This window comes from Excalfactoria chinensis, chromosome Z (genome assembly GCF_039878825.1).
Source record: "Excalfactoria chinensis isolate bCotChi1 chromosome Z, bCotChi1.hap2, whole genome shotgun sequence".
Classification (NCBI taxonomy): domain Eukaryota; kingdom Metazoa; phylum Chordata; class Aves; order Galliformes; family Phasianidae; genus Excalfactoria; species Excalfactoria chinensis.
Window position 1 is genome coordinate 9512650 of NC_092857.1, and position 16165 is coordinate 9528814.

Consider the following 16165-nt stretch of genomic DNA (forward strand, 5'->3'; position numbering starts at 1 on the left):
TAATTTATTTATTTTTGAAGTCTAGTTATGCACTATATAATCGTGTAACTCACCACATAATGATATCTCAAGTTTATATTAGTAAGAATCAGTTACCATCTTTTTGTTTGTTTTAAAACACAGCTGCCAAACTAACCTTCTCATTCAACAGTTTTACTGGAGTAAGCAAAACTGAAGTACATCTAAATTTTCATGTCACTTCTTACTAATGTAAAAAACTAACTATGCTTTGTAGCAGTCATGATACTAAAATTTAAAGAACTACATACATTAACTAACTAAAGAATTACAAATACGTCAAACCAAATTATCACCTGAACCTACCCTTGACATGTTGACCTAGATCAGCAAACTTCCAAGACAAATAAACAAAAAGTTTGCCTAGAATTATGTTCTGGTCCTATATATTTTAAGATATTACAGCAATACCTACACTGTATAATGACAGGAGCTTGGAGCATGCAACCCACCTGTCTGGTAATATGACTCTGCCACTGAAGGTTGAGGCTGGGCAGCAGCAGCCACAGCTGCAGCAGTTGCTGTTGGCTGCTGATAATATTGCTTGCTGTCATAAGCTACAGCTGGGGCAGTAGATCGAACGTAAGAATAGGAATCCTATACATTTAAAAAGGAAAGAACAGTGAACTTATGCTTAAAATATGCATCTGGAGAAATAAAGGTTATTGGCAGAGGAAAAAAATCCAGTAACATTTCCTTCTAATCTACACTGAAGAACATTTTTTTGAAAAAATATTCACAGGGCATTATATATATATATATATACACACATTAAATGAATTGTTTGTTTACAAGTACCTTATACTTGAAGAAAAACCTGACACACCTTGCCAGATTTAATTAAAGTTAACCAAATACTTTTAAATTACTCTCCTTCACAAATAATTCTTGTAACTAAAAAAGCAACTACTTTCGTTTGTTTTTCCTAGTGACTGCATCACGATCCTCTAATACACATAGAAAAAAAAAAAGCACATCTTGACAAAATATGAAGTCACAAGTTAACAAACATCATAGAACAACAGACTTGCTGAGGCTGGAAAAGACCTTAAAGATCATCAAGTCCAACCACAACCTAACCATACTACCCTCACTCTAACAGCCCTCTGCTAAATCATGGTCCCTGAGCACCACATCCAAAGGGTTTTTAAACACATCCAGGGATGATGACTCAACAACCTACCACCTTCCCAGGGATCCTATTCCAGTGCTTAACAACCCTTTCTGTAAATAAGTGTTTCCTGGTATCCAACCTAAACTTACCCTGGTGAACTTGAGGGCACTTCCCCTCATCCTGTCACCTGTCACCACTGAGAAGAGACCAGCCCTGTTTTTGCTGAAATCACCTCTATTGTAAGACAGCAATAAGGTCTCCCCTCAGCCTCCTTTTCCCCAGACTAAACAGCCCCAATTCCCTCAGCCTCTTCTCATAGGGCATATTCTCCAAGCCCTTCACAAGCCTTGTTGCCCATCTTTGGACCTGCTCCAGCACCTCCATGTCCTTTCTGTACTGAGGTGCCCAAAACTGAACGCAGTGCTTGAGGTGGGGCCCAACCATCATCCTACAGTGGCCTTAAAAACTCCAACACAGATGGATCACAGTAATTCAGCAGTAATTTTTTTTTGTCTGTTTAACACACCTGGTAATTCTGCGTAGTGACAGGAGGTGGTGGTGGCGGAGCTTCTTGTTGCCTCTGTGTATAACCATAGTCTGTAGCTGTGTGCGCTGTAGGATAGCCTCCGTATGCTGCAGCTGTTGCAGCAGCTGCAACAGCTACTGGAGCAGGCCTGGCTACTGCAACTGTAGCAGCTGCTGGAGCGTAGGCTGCAGTAACTGTGTGTGCAGCAACTGGTGCCTGGTGGACAGTGTAGCTAGCCACTGTAGTTGGATGGGAATATGCTACACCCGAAGCTGGCTGCTGGCTATATGGGAAAAAGACAGTAAGTGAATAATCAGATTAATTCAACATACTAAGCTAACGCCTAGACATTTCAAAACCTTGGATTTGATTAATACATGGCTGTTCTAGAAGTCACCTAAGAACAGCTATCTACTTATGAATACATTTAAATGGCTTCTATTACCTCTCTTCCTCCTCTGCGAAAAAAAAAAAAAATCTATATCATTTTAAAGTTTCCATGAATACAGAAAATTGAGTGGCTGATAACTTTATCTTAGAGTGGGTTTGCGGGTTGGTCCTGTGGTTGTTTTTTCCTGTAGCGGTAGAATTCTTTCATTCAAAGAAGTCTTTCATTCAAAACAACATGTAAGTCTTAAACAGCTATCTTTCCACGTCTGACAAAATTTTAAGTGCTTCATTAGTTCTTCAATAAAACCACCTCCTGAATTAAGATAAATACTACTTTTCTGTGACAGCTCATTATTGACCTGCACTTGCGTGATGTTTTCCAGTAAATTGCATTGAAGTTATAAGCTTTATTGACTTCCATGAACTCTTCAAGTTAAGACAGGGACACTTAAAAACATACCTCTAGTACCATTTTCACACAAAAATTTAGAATTATACAATACTGGCCCTGCCTGTACAGCAGTCCACAGCCTCGCAACATGAATGATATGAATCATCAACAAAGGACAGTCAGATCAAGCAAGAAGCCACCAGAGCTCTGGCGATCTTCCCAGCACATGCTGAGCCTAATCTGCCTCTCTAAAATTTGCAGGCAGGACATTAATATGTGGCTATTTACAAAGAATGAATAAGTACTACCTGTCCAAACAGAAAGTCATGGCCTCCGAAGTTCAATTATTTAAAGAAAAAATGATATTACCGTCCTATTTCAATCTGTAGCCATAAAATACAATTAAAGCCTAGAATAGTTACTTTGATTTTTAAACAAATAGAGCAAACTGGGCAAAATAACACTGTCTGGAACAATTACATGAAATGGAGACTCGGTGGTTACTCTGATTTTTGTTCTCACATTTCCTGCACTCTTGTTCAACCATATTTAAGAATCACTGTAAGATTTCTAATCTCCATAGCACTGTTAAAAGATAATGAAAGCCCCATTTCATGTCTATCAAGAGACAGTACCTCCTACTTTAAAGAAAACAGAAATATGCTATCTCACTTAGAACACACTCAGAAAATTGGAGCTGCAGTGCAGTTTCACTCAAAACCAAAAGGAACAAAAAGCCACAGCACCTTTTCCAGAAGCCTACAATATTCTTTCTAACGTAACTACCAGAAATAAAGCACCTTTTTGCTGTAAATATAGTTTTTGCTACAGACATTTCCATAACTCCCTTGAATTTAGTAATTAAAAAAGTAAAACTGTAATCTAATCACAGCAAAACAAATTAACATATTAGGAAGCCATTCTTATGGCAGAAACACACAGAAAAAAAAAATATTACTACTGGACTTCCCTATCTGGACTCTACCTTTTTTTCCACCACAGGCCCCTGGTATTTCATTGCCTGAAACACCAACTACATCCCATCCAAACTAAACTCACAAGCATATTTCATCTTATTTTCAGCTTCTAAGCTTAACAATGGAAGGAAAAGATCTGAGTAACAAAATCACAGAACAAACTGAGTAGGGAAGAACCTCAAAGATCATCAAGGTCCAGCCCCCTGGCTGCAGACAGGGCAGCCAAGTGCCAGATTAAGTACCAGCTCAGGCTGCCCAGGGCCCCAGCTGAGCCTTTGGGCAGCAGTGCTGGCACCTCATCACCCTCCCAGTGAGAAGCTGCCCTACAACTGATCTAAACCTCTCTTTTAGTTTGAAGTCATTTCCTCTTGTCCTATCACTTTCTACCTGCACAGCAAATTTGGTTTTCCTCTTGTTTATAATCTCCCTTTAAATAGTGGAAAGCTGCAATGAGGTCTCCCAGCGCTATTCTCCAGACTGAACAAGACCAGCTACCTCAGATCTCCCAGATCAGGAGAGGTACTCCAGCTGAGTGTTTGTGCAGCCCTCCGCTGGACCCCTTCCAAAAGCTCCGCATCACCCCTGTATTAGGGACCCCAGACCTGGACACAGTACTCCAGACTGGGCCTCACAAGGGCAGAGCAGAGAGGAACTCACTTGCACACTCTGGTGTAGCTCCTAACACTGCTTGGAGCAATTCCTCCTGCTTGACATACACAGGTAGTGTCTTTGTTTCATCAGTTCAGGTTCAAAAATCAGACTCCACCAGAAACCTCAAGATTTATGATGGTAAAAGTGAATGGTAATCTATAGCGTTAGGCAGCGTTATCTATTTAATTAACAGCAAAGAAGCGCTAAGTGTTCATGTGTTAAGGTAATTCACAGTGTCACGTGAATCTAATAAAAACATACAGCACTGAGAGTGCAGGCATTCTTTACTTGTACAGCACCTGAACTCTTCATCAATCCAATGCTGACAAGGAAAAGTCTTGCTTCAACTTATCCTCAATCCCTGCCATTTTATTCCATCCCTTGTGTTAGTTCTGCCACCTGTTAAGATACTGATTTATTGCATTCATCTTGGAGAACACTATCAGATTATTTTTTTTCTGGACTCATTTTTTAACATGGAAGAACGGTCAGAAACACTGGAGCTCAGAGAACAGTATGGCTGCCAGAACACATGAGGTATATACATGGATGCAGGGAAAAAATGGGAAAAAGGGAAAGAAGAGAAGCCTCTTTAAAAAGTATTAACTACTCAAGATTCGTGCTCAGTTTACTACTCCAAAATACATTAAGGTGTTTACAACACACTGTGAAGTAACGTTATCAGACAGTTTATAAAAAAATGCTTTTTTTCCTCAGAATATATATTATTAAAGCTTCCCTGAGTTTCCAGTATTCAACATGGCAAAGGGATTGTCATTGCTCTAAACAGAATCATTAACATTCTGCCACCTCTTTGTCATTGAAACAAATTTCCTTATCATGGTATAGAATTAACAGCCCCAATAATTTGATTTCTAAGGCTAATACAGTTCTATTACCATGTTTACTTTAGCAAACCTGTTCCCCTTGCTTCTGCAACATCATGCAGAGCTAGTGATCGAGTTTGCAAGACTAGAAGAAAAAATACTCTAGAACTATTTCTTCCTTTTTAAAAGAACCACTCATTGCAGTACATGGCATCATCTTTTCCAAATTCATACTTGTCATGTTCCTCTTTCCGGCAGTTTTGCCATTTTCTCAAGTTAGTAAATAATAGTGTGTTAAGTTATGGAGTTTTATTTTCAGCTTAGGGATTTGCATGAAATAGATAAAAATTTTTAAGAAAATAAGGTTGCTGATTGCTCACAACTATATGTGTGTGTGTGTGTGTGTGTGTGTGTGTGTGTGTGTGTGTAATAAGCATAATGTAATGATGTAGAATAAGGGGTGGAATGTCATGGTTTTGCAATTCTGTAATTTTGCTATCAGTATTCCACATCATAACATCATGTTAAGCATAGATAATTTTGACGAAGGTGCTGCTCACAAAAGACTGAATGTCCCAGAGAACATCATGGTCAGTCATATGACACGGACTCTATATAATCTCACTTCGGTGCTGGACTCCCTCTCTTGGATCCTGCCAGCCATGGGGGAGTGTGTGGAAGCGTTCCAGCCATTTCGCCTAGAGTTACAGTAGGCCTCTCGGTTTCGGGACTCACTCTCTCTTATTTTACTTGATTCGTTAGCCTTAATTCCAATTATATTGTATTATATTGTGTTATTCTGTATTCCGATATAGTATTTAGTAAATAAGTGTGCCTCCATAGATCGTTGCCGCTATATTTATTTTCCTTTTCCCTTTTTTCCCTTTTCCTTTTGGAACAGTGGCCCTGCAGGCCGTCTGTACCCCTGTCATGGGTGCAGGTAGATTTTAGGTTAACCCATGACAGTACTGTTTCTTTTTCTCTCTGAGTTCGCACTAAAAATCTTTTAACATTAAGATGATCAGACACGTCTACATAATTAATTTCTGCCAAATGATTTTTGTGCTGTTTGACCTTCAACTCAGCAGAGGTTTTTATCCTTGCTCAGTGACAAATGTAATGTGTCATTGCACTTGCTGAGAGCAACCCACTTCCTCCCAGACTTTTCTGCCAGATCCCATACTACACTGAACTCTCTCCAGGTTCTTCAGCTCATCTTTGCACCTATTCTAGTGCTCCATCTACTCATCTTTTTTGACCATGCATGGCAAAAAGTATATTCATCAACTCAGATCAGGCTTTAACTGTGCTATCCACCCTGCTCCAGACTGCGCTTTTCTTTCCACTCTACTTTCTTCAGAACAGCTTCTTGTGAAGTCACCTAAACATGGATAGATTTCCTTTGCATCCCATATCCACATATATTCTTCCTTCCCCCCAAATAAATTCTAATGTTCTCATAAATATCTTTGAGTTTAGAGGCCCAGGTCTCCTCCTCTGACAAGCTCCTCAGGCCACCTGTCCTTACTAACTACATAAAGCTTAAAACTGCAGAATAATGTAGGCTGAGACAAACCTCCAGAGGTGATCTGTTCTAATCCTATGCTCAAAGAGCTAACCTTGAAGTTAAATTACGTTTTTCAGGGCTTAGTGCTGCCATATATTGATTATCTCCAAAATGGAGACTGCAAGGCTACTCTAAGCAATCTGTTACGTAGTCTGAGCACCCTCAGTGTGAAGATCATTTTCCTTAGTTTATAAAGGTTTTAGTTTAAAAAGCAGAAGAGTTTGTGTCCAACACCTTAAAGTAAACCCACCTTGTGACCACTCCATCCAAGGTAACTTCATACTACAGTTCTTACAATTTTATAATTTTACTATCAGAACAAAATCAAAATAAACACCGCTCTGTGACTTAAGTTGCTAGGGAAGGACTTGGCAGCTTCAAATTGTACTCTTGCTGTATTACCCTAACAACTCTTCTACCAAAGATTTCAATTCAGAAGGTATACATTTTGATCATGCTAACTTATTTTTTTCTGATCATAATACCAACAGAGCTATTTCACCAAGCACACTTCAATTTCTCTTTTCCAGGCACACACATTCTTCAGTACTTATCCTCTAAGTTCAGACTTCTATTTTGCTTTATTTTCACTATCCCAGTCATGTCCAGTTTACCGTTTAAATATTGCACTGATGTATTCTGCCCAATGTTCTGTATACATTTCAGTCAATTAAAGTTCATTTTCAGCATCTTAACTAATTTACTCTTTCCCTACCTGCCCTAAACTGCCACCACACATATTTCTATTTCCTTATTGGGAAAGCTATTCCAGCTTTGTTCAGAATATGGGTGCCCAGTATCTTGGCTTGTCTGGATTACACTTGAGTGTGGAGGAATTACCTTGAGCCATATATAAAATATATAACATAGTTCATCTGTATAAGAAACATTTTTTGTTAACATTTAAAAAAAAAAAAAAAAAAAAGAAAAGAGCAACAAAACCAGAATGGAATATTTGACCTTATTTCAAAAGTAATGCATCAGAGGTCTGGTTTGATGGCAGTGGCTGCAATTCTTAGTAAGCTCTCAAGGTGCTCTGAGATTTTTTTTTGATGAAATATTACGCTTCCTGTGCTTCATCCTTAAAAACAGTTGGTCACAAACGTATGTACTGCCAAAACGTGACTACATTAATCAGGGGCAACTGTGAAGCAAAGGGTATTTTTCTGTGGTAAGAGTGACCTTCGAAGAGTTTGGTAAAGAGACACGATCAGATTTTTCTTAAATTTGAATGTCTGATTGCCACTCTGTGCATTTTGACTGAAAATATGGAAGTAACGTATTTATGCCGACTAAAAATGAAATTGCAAATATTTTTTAAAAATTAAGCTTTTTTTTTTTTCCTTGAAATTTTAGAACCAATTTGCACACTCATTTATCAGAACAGAAAGTAAGGCTGTATACTTTTTAGTGCTCACAGAAGTGTGTTTAGCCAATGTATCAAAATGCATAAAATTAGCACCCACATGTGCGTACAAGCTGGATGGAACATGTGCTGTGGGCATGAGATGGAGTCAGCACTGCACTGCACTGCACTCTCCACTCCACAGTTCTGTTGCCATCTACTCAGTTCACACTGAAGTTGTGTGCAATCAATTAGCGAAAAATACTGCTAAAGAAATCACAGTAATGGTAGAAGTTTACAGTTTCGCGGGGCTGTGTTACTGGCTCTTGTAGGGTGCAGACAGCCCATGGATTGGACATGCTTAGTTTAGCGCACCGAACACTGAAAACTCTCTTCTTACAAAAAGGACATCCCTCCATTTTCAGTTTTAGCCTTCTAAAGAGCACCAAATTTAAGGCCAGGGCTAAAACCAATTTTGTCTCTACCCAAATTATAAGCTTTCTCAGAAATGTCAATTTCTAAACTACTTTTCTAGGAAACTTATTTTTTCATATAAAGAATATATTTTTCAGGATAGCTTAATGTAACAGTTACACTACTCATAAATTTTAATCTACAAATATCTTGAAACAAAACAGTTAACCTTCTTTCTTGAATTCTAACTTCTGTGAATGTTTGAGAATTTGGGAGCTCATATTTATTGAGATCCAACTGCAGACTTTCTCAAGGTCTGACTGACTATTGCATTACCAGCAGAATAGCAAAGCTCTGTCTAAAAATACAGTTCTGCATTTTTTTCTTTCAGAGACTGTTAAGATTGAAATGAGTATGACCTAAATCTACAAAAACTGAAATAAGCATTACAACCTACTGCTTCTTCACAGAAACAGATAAGGAGAGACTACTAAGTAACTGGTCAAATGAAGTTGCAGGTCTGTGAATGAAATTTGGGCTGAAATAATAATCATAATAACATCAGTAATAGTAATAAGATTCTTTTCTCCTGAATGCACTTAATAATAAACATCATAATATGGTGAAATAAAATATTCCAGTACAATATTTTGTATTTTGTGAGGTTCTGCCACTGAATATAAGCATACAATTTTGATGAAGTCTGAATAAAATTATTTAGAACATTAATAGAAAATATTACTTCCTATTATAATAGTTCTGTGAACAGCATATTGATTGTAATGCAATTCACTATGAACCCAAAGGGAGGCCTTTAGCTATGCACATACAGTGCTCTTGAATCCCACTGAATTTTAGCAGCTCTTGGTAGTGCATTCTACAATCTAATCACACATCATCTGGAAAGCACAGTTCCTCAAAGCAACTGTTATTTTCCCTTCCTCTTCCTTGCTTCTAAAATCATTCCTGTATTATTCCACTACATTCCAAAAGTAACAACTGCTACCAATAGCTAAATAATAGACTATCAATAACTCATCTCAAAGACACTCATCTTTTCATCACTCTTCCTGTTTAATTAATCTTCACATTTATTCTTGCTACTTGTTTTAAAACCAATCAAATTTGGCAGCTCTCCTCACATCACACCATAACTGATGCACCTAAACCAGTGATGCAATACATGCTCTGTATCTACCACCCTGTTCTCTGTTGCACACAATGGACTGCTCATTGCCTACAGAGTCTTCCATTATCAAAATGTTGCAGTTATTCAAGAGCCTTCTTAAAGCCATATTCACCATGATAGTACAAAACAAAAAGAACGAGATGAGATGCAACATCTGCCTAAAAAACTAGTAATGACTAACATCTTCCCTGTCATTAAAAATAAATAAATAAAGCAAGCTAAAACAGGCAAGTTCTGTTTTAGGGGAAAAAAAACTTCAACAGCATGGAAAACTGTATTCCATTCTTCAGACATTCTTTTATTTCCTGACTTTAGCCACTGCTTTGTTCTTTTAAGTACCAACAATGCAACCACACTTTACCATTCTCGTATTTAACCAGCAGACAAAATTTCACTTCTCGTGTAAAATTCCAGTGTTAAGCCTAAACCATCAAACCAATCTGAGGCTACAACTACAAAGGACTTAACCATACCAATAACAAAAAACTTTCCCCAAGAGCTTGGTTCTTACACACGTGATCCTGATGCAAATTTAAACAAGTTGGCAGACTTCCCTTTCAGAAACAACAAAGGCTCCTCTGATTACAGCAGCGAACAAGCCTTTGGATGCCATACTCATAGAAATATGCACCCGCAGAGGTGATCTGCTATCCCTTGTTGCCAATGCTGAAATAACACCACCAAACGCCTCACCTTGCTCACATCAACTACCTGGTTTCCATAAACATTCAGCAAGGGACAGTGAATGTCAATAGGTGCCATTTTTACACACCTTTCCTTCATAAGCATTTCCATGCCAGCCACCATTCTGCCAGATTGCCCCTCTGCTGTTTTCTGTTACACAGCAACAAAGCATAAAAGAAGTCTGGTGGGAAGGTTCATCCTCTACTGCCATACCACCAGCATCTGCCTCTAACATCGTGGGCCAGCATAATAAAACAGGAGGCATCTCTTTTGTAGCAGCCCTCTTACTATTAGTTTTGTTGCCCTTTTTTAAGAGTTGGGTGTGCTTAATGTAACCTAAAATTAATAAGCATTCTTAGGTTTGTTTAATAATGCATTTTCACTTCAGAATAAGCTATAACTCCTACTCATACTGCCTATTCTCCTGTTGTCCACCACTGTAAGCTTGAATTATGCTTGGTGATGCTTTATGGTTGGGCAGCAGGCCTGTGTGAATTACACTCTTGACACTAAATGCTTCTGGAATTTGCATCTGATTGAAAAACAAACACTGCTGAAATAAAAGTGAAGTTATGTACTATCAATCATGGAAAAAAGAAAACACACACCCACACGCTCCCAAATTTCTCAATAACAAACTTATCCACTCACAGCATTTCCCTTCCTTTGTTGCTCTGTGCCAGCTCTGAATGTTCTGTAAAACTGCGCACAGCACACATATTCCTGTCTACACTGCTGCACAGAAGACTGCATCTAAACCTAAACTTAGACACACCGTGATCTGCTGTGTGCCTGAATTGCTACCATTTCCCTTATCTGCTATGGATAACAATATTGAATTGATAATACTTGTGGGCAACCTAACATTAATAAATCACTCCTAACTACCCAAGGATTTCCCATCCTAGGACCAGGCTCTTTTGTGCAGGGACATCTCTAAACAAAACTTGAAGAGTTACTTTTCTTAACAGAAACCAAAAATGTGAACACAAAGTTCATTAGATAGGGCCACTGCAGTTGCAAGGAAAGAAAAGCCCACTTCTCTACCTGAATTCTCAGTGCCCTCATCTTCCCATCAGTATCCCATCAATCAGCCAACTTCCAAATGAAAGCATAGCAACACACTGAATATTTCTTACGTGTGGAATGCAAGTCAATATTAAGATCTTCATCTCAAACTGAATAGACTCAGTGGCTCAAATGAACTACAGCGTGCACATATTCACACAAAAGAAGACCGGTGAAGACAAATTACACATTTATTTCGAACCTGTAAATAAATGGAATACTGCTATTGAAATAAGTAGCAGATAGATTTTGCACTACACACAGGTTTGTAACTTTAGAGCCTAATACCACCTTCAGCAGAAAGTATAAAGTGTAATACTCAGATTAATTTCCGGGATCAGTATTTGCATACTTTAATTATTCTCTCATTAAGTCATGATATTATTACTGGCTAGTTCACAGAATTCTGAATGAAGCGGGCAGCAGGAAATTTTATGCAGTTACTACATTGAAAGGAACAAGAATGCTTCTAATCCATTATTTATAGGTTTAAAGAGCAGTTAGTTCTTTTGCTGCCTTTGATTAAATATAAAGTGAGGTAAGATTTCAAGTGTTCTTTATGAAAACCAGGGTCTGTGAACAACAAAAGACATCTTAAAGAGCTTGCTGCAGCATTAAGCCTTCCAATTACCTTTCCCAACCACCACCATCTTCTGCTGCAATATACTAGAAAGGAATCTACATTTTGTAGCACTCAGTAAACCAGCTATTAACGATCTGACAGATCTGCTTTGTGATAATTAATTACCCTCGCAGATCTTTTAAGCTGCTTTTAAGTGTTTTCTGCTCAAAATATTGTTATGAAAGAACTGCCTTAACACTGACCGCTGTCTCTCTTAACTTTCAAGATGGTAGACATACACACCATTTACAGGACATAGTCTTTTACTGATATGCAAACAGAACATTCTACGTACTTGTGGTAAAAAAGGAAAAATTTCCTTTAGTTCAGTTTCTCCATTTTTTCCAAAACACATTTATGACTGAATGAAAACAGCTTCAAAATTGAACTTTATCCCAATTATGTTTTTAAGCTGCAGTGCAAAAGTAAGTTTCAAATGAGTTAAATTCTTAAATCTATACACCTCAGCTCCACCATAAAAGGAAAAATAAAACTGCATCTCCACTTCATAATTGTACTCATATGGATCTCAGAGTTCATTGTTCACTTACAGACCATTTGTTTTCTTATCCAAAAGAAAAAGATCCTCTATGCTATTTAAAAACTCCTTCACATTTCATGAGGACTCAGTTTCAAATTTCACTATATCTGTCAAGTAGCACATAAACATGTTGCAAGCACCCCATCTTAGAAGAACGAGAAGATATGCTGAATTTAATCCCTTCCTTTAAATATTCAACATTGGAAGTAAATAAAAATGAAAGTATACCATGTCTGCTTCCAGGAAAGAATAGCTGTATGGCCTTAAGAGTCACTGCAAGACCTCCATAAAACTCTACTCTCCTGAAAGCACGTCAGCTTCTTACCAGCAACGCGTACTTGCATTTGTTTCCAGTAACTTCTCACGTATTTGCTTTATTCTTCTGTTTTTTGAAGTTTTTAAAAATTATTATTATTATTTTTTAATTTCCCTTCATTAACCAAGACTTAAGAGTCAAGGCAAGTCTTCATTACAGATTTATGAAACAGCTAACATGGATTTAAATGCAGGCTTTAGGTTGCTACTTCAATACAAGTCAAAAACATAAATGCTTCTGCTTATACCCCTTTTTCCCCCCTCAAATCAAATAAGCTGATATCAGAAATAGAGATAGATATAATAGAGAGATAGAATAGATGCTACCTATTACTACTTTGTTTTTACCCTCTGATACATAATCTTTGATGAACAAAAATACCAACGTTTATGGGAGTGCCTCTGAACAAGAGGTACAGTTTCAAGTCCCTGAGCTCCACTGTAAAACCTCTCCTGGTCTTAGATCAGACCAAGAAAGGTAATCTTTTTGAAAGATGATAAGCCCTGAAGGTACCTTCTTCTGTTTATTTAGACAGAACGTTCTTTCTAACAGAATACTATAGGAAAATGAGACAGCCCCCCCCCCGTATTTTCTGGCGTTCCAGCTATTCCCTCATCCACCCACTCTCCCACAGGTTGGGCTGGCGTAATTTTAAACCTAGATTAACAAGGACTGCACCGTCCCACGCTGACAGAGCTGGGGGGAAAGACCTGGAGAGCGAGCCCTACCTTCCGCGGGGCTGAAGGAGGCGAAGGGCCCGGGCTGCAGGCGCAACACGCCGGTGCCGGCTGAAAGTGGCCATTTTAATTTAAGGCCCCGGGACGTGATGCTGCCTTCGGCTCCCCCCGCCCGCGGGGCCCAGCCCGACCTCCCGTCTCCACACACGGGGCTAACCAGCCCGGCCGCGAGGGTGCGCCGCCGCCCGCGGGTGGGCCAGCAGCAGGAGGGTCCCGGCGCGGAGCGCAGCAGGCCCCGGGGGGGGCGGGGGGGGCAGGTGCGGAGCCGGGAGCGTAGCCCCAGGGGGCGGGGAGGTCCCGATGCGGGACGAGAGCGCGGGCTGCGGGCCCGGGCAGAGCGGGGCGGGGTCGCGGCGGTTACCTATATTGAGCAGCAGCACCGCTATGGGTGAATCCAAAGTAGTTGCCGGTGGCCATTTTGGCATCTTCTCCCAGCCGGCTGGGCACTGTGGCGGCGGTAACGCAGAGGCGGCGGCGGTCGGGGCCATGACAGGAGGCCCGGCAGGAGGAGGGAGGGAGGGAGGCGGGGGAGGGGGTTGGAAAGAAGGGGACGCGGACACACAGACAGGGGACAGAGAGAGCGCCAGGTCAGACGGGCGCCTCCGGACCGCCATGCCCCCCCCCCTGCTTCCAGCCCTCCTCCCCACCACGCCACCTCACCCATCGCCCTACAGCCGCCCCCTGCCCGCCCCGACACACGCCCGCCTCGAGCGCAGTTACTTACCATAGGTGAACGAAACTACCGGGCATATGGGAATCATGAGTCCGAGCTGGCGGCAGCGACGGCGGCGTCTGAACTCTCAACTCTCACCCCCCCCCTCCCACCGCCGCCACCTCCTCCTCCTCCTCCTCACCGCCGCGCTCGCTCCCTTCCCCCCCCTCCCACCCACCTACGGCGACAACGGCGGAGCGCGGCCGAGCCGGCGCCGTGCGCAAGCGCGAGATGTGCGAGGGGCCGCTGGGAGCTGTAGTCCGCACGGCACGCAGGCCTCCTCCCAGTGCCTGCCGCGGAGCGCGGGAGCCGCCGCCGCCATGAAGAGGTGAGAGTGAGCATGCGCGGGATGTGCGATGCCTCCTGGGAACTGTGGTCCCCCATCTTGAGGCCGAGGCGCGCGGGGCGTTGTTCGTAGTCCTCCACTGGCGCATTCCTGCCATCGTTATCCCGCTTTTTGGGCTTATAATCACGCTACAGCCACACCCACAAACTGCTGCGGCATATATAAGCCCGGTTTTCGCACTGTTCCTCACACTGACGCAGCACAGCATGGTTTGTCGGCTCACAGAATGATTAAGATTGGAAAAGAGCATTAAGATCACCCAGTCCAACTGCTAACCCCACCCCCACTACCCGCCAGGCCGTGTTCCTCAGAACCACATCTATGTATTTCTTGAACGCCTCCAGCCGTGGTGACACCACCGCTTCCCAGCCCGTCCCAATGCATCACCGCTGTTTCTGAGAATCAGTTTTTCCTAATGTCCAGTTCGAACCTCTCCTAGTGCAATTTGAGCCCATCGCTTCTCATCCCATCACTGTTACCTGGGAGAAAGAGACCGACCTCCACCTTGCCACAGCCTCCTCCCAGGGAGATGTAGAGAGCGATGAGGCCTCCCCTGAGCCTCTTCTCCAGGCTGAGCAGGCCCATTTCCCTCTGCCTCTCCTCAGACTTGTGCTCCAGATCCTGCTCTAAGACACGCTCCAGGGCCTCTATGCCCTGGGCAATATGTCTATGAAGAGTCTGGAGCACAAGTCTTATGAGAAGTGGCTTAAATACTTACATCTCATTTGTGAGCTCTGCACTATTATGTCAAGTTCTTATAAACTGAATCTCATAAAACGCTGGATTAATTTGGAACTGACCATTTCATTTCACAAGTATTTGTTTTCCATAAACTGCTCTTATTCAAAACATGCCTGCTGTTCTTGCACAACCATAGGTTTCCCATATCCCAGAATTCACGCAGTCTTCTCAGGCATTAACACAAGAAAAGGAATGAATTTCCAACTTATGCTGTGTCCTTCAGGTCAAAGTGCTTTTCTGTGAAGAAAGCAGGTATTAGGTAAATTCATGTAATTACAATTGCTTAGAAAGATAAAACTCCTAATCCTGAACATAAGCACAAGTGTACTTCAGGAGAGGTCTCTATACAGCTGTTCATAGAAGATCTTACAGGACATGAACTCTATAATTAGATTTTGAACAGGCTTAGGACACAGAACTGAGATATATCTACATTTACTGTATTAAAAATCCTTCATAACTGGACCACCATTTTGTGTTACTTAGGCAAAAAGAAAATAAAAAATTTCTTTGTTCCACTGCTTTTCAAGTTTTGTCACAAACCTTTCAATATACTGAGAAAAAAACTCAGTATACAAGACACATCTAATTAAAACCATAAATGTTTATATGCACACTTAGACACTTGCATGCCATTTAAAATTGTATCACTAAAGTTATATTTCTCAAGTGGAAAGTCATGCAATTGCTCTTTTTCTCCCTTCCCTTCCCTTCCCTTCCCTTCCCTTCCCTTCCCTTCCCTTCCCTTCCCTTCCCTTCCCTTCCCTTCCCTTCCCTTCCCTTCCCTTCCCTTCCCTTCCCTTCCCTTCCCTTCCCTTCCCTTCCCTTCCCTTCCCAACCCCTCCCCTCCCCTCCCCTTTCTTTCCTAGCCTGATGAAATTAATTTGGAATATTTACTCTTTCAAACATTCAGGTTCAAGAGCACAGTGTATTTATTCACAATGCAGATTTATATTTTAGGTTTCATAGCTTCTTTTGTCTAAGTCATT

The 16165-nt window shown here is 41.0% G+C and overlaps 1 protein-coding gene and 1 non-coding gene across 5 annotated transcripts in view; both read right to left on the minus strand.

Annotated features, from left to right (window-relative positions):
- ZFR (zinc finger RNA binding protein) overlaps window positions 1-14274 on the minus strand; it is a 38387-nt gene extending 24113 nt beyond the window's left edge. For all 4 annotated transcript variants that reach the window (XR_011905972.1, XR_011905971.1, XM_072359114.1 and 1 more), the window contains exons 1-4: window positions 14102-14274; window positions 13739-13823; window positions 1659-1941; window positions 471-615 (exon numbers count right to left, since the gene is read on the minus strand). Coding sequence is in view for 2 of the 4 variants with exons in the window: in XM_072359114.1 (XP_072215215.1) it covers window positions 471-615; window positions 1659-1941; window positions 13739-13823; window positions 14102-14138 (550 nt within the window). In the remaining 2 variants the exon portion in view is untranslated. The remainder of the gene's footprint in view (window positions 1-470; window positions 616-1658; window positions 1942-13738; window positions 13824-14101) is intronic.
- LOC140264685 (small nucleolar RNA SNORA66) lies at window positions 4901-5037 on the minus strand. Its single transcript, XR_011906074.1, has one exon. It is a non-coding gene; the product is annotated as a small nucleolar RNA SNORA66 (small nucleolar RNA).
- Window positions 14275-16165: the final 1891 nt, after the last annotated feature.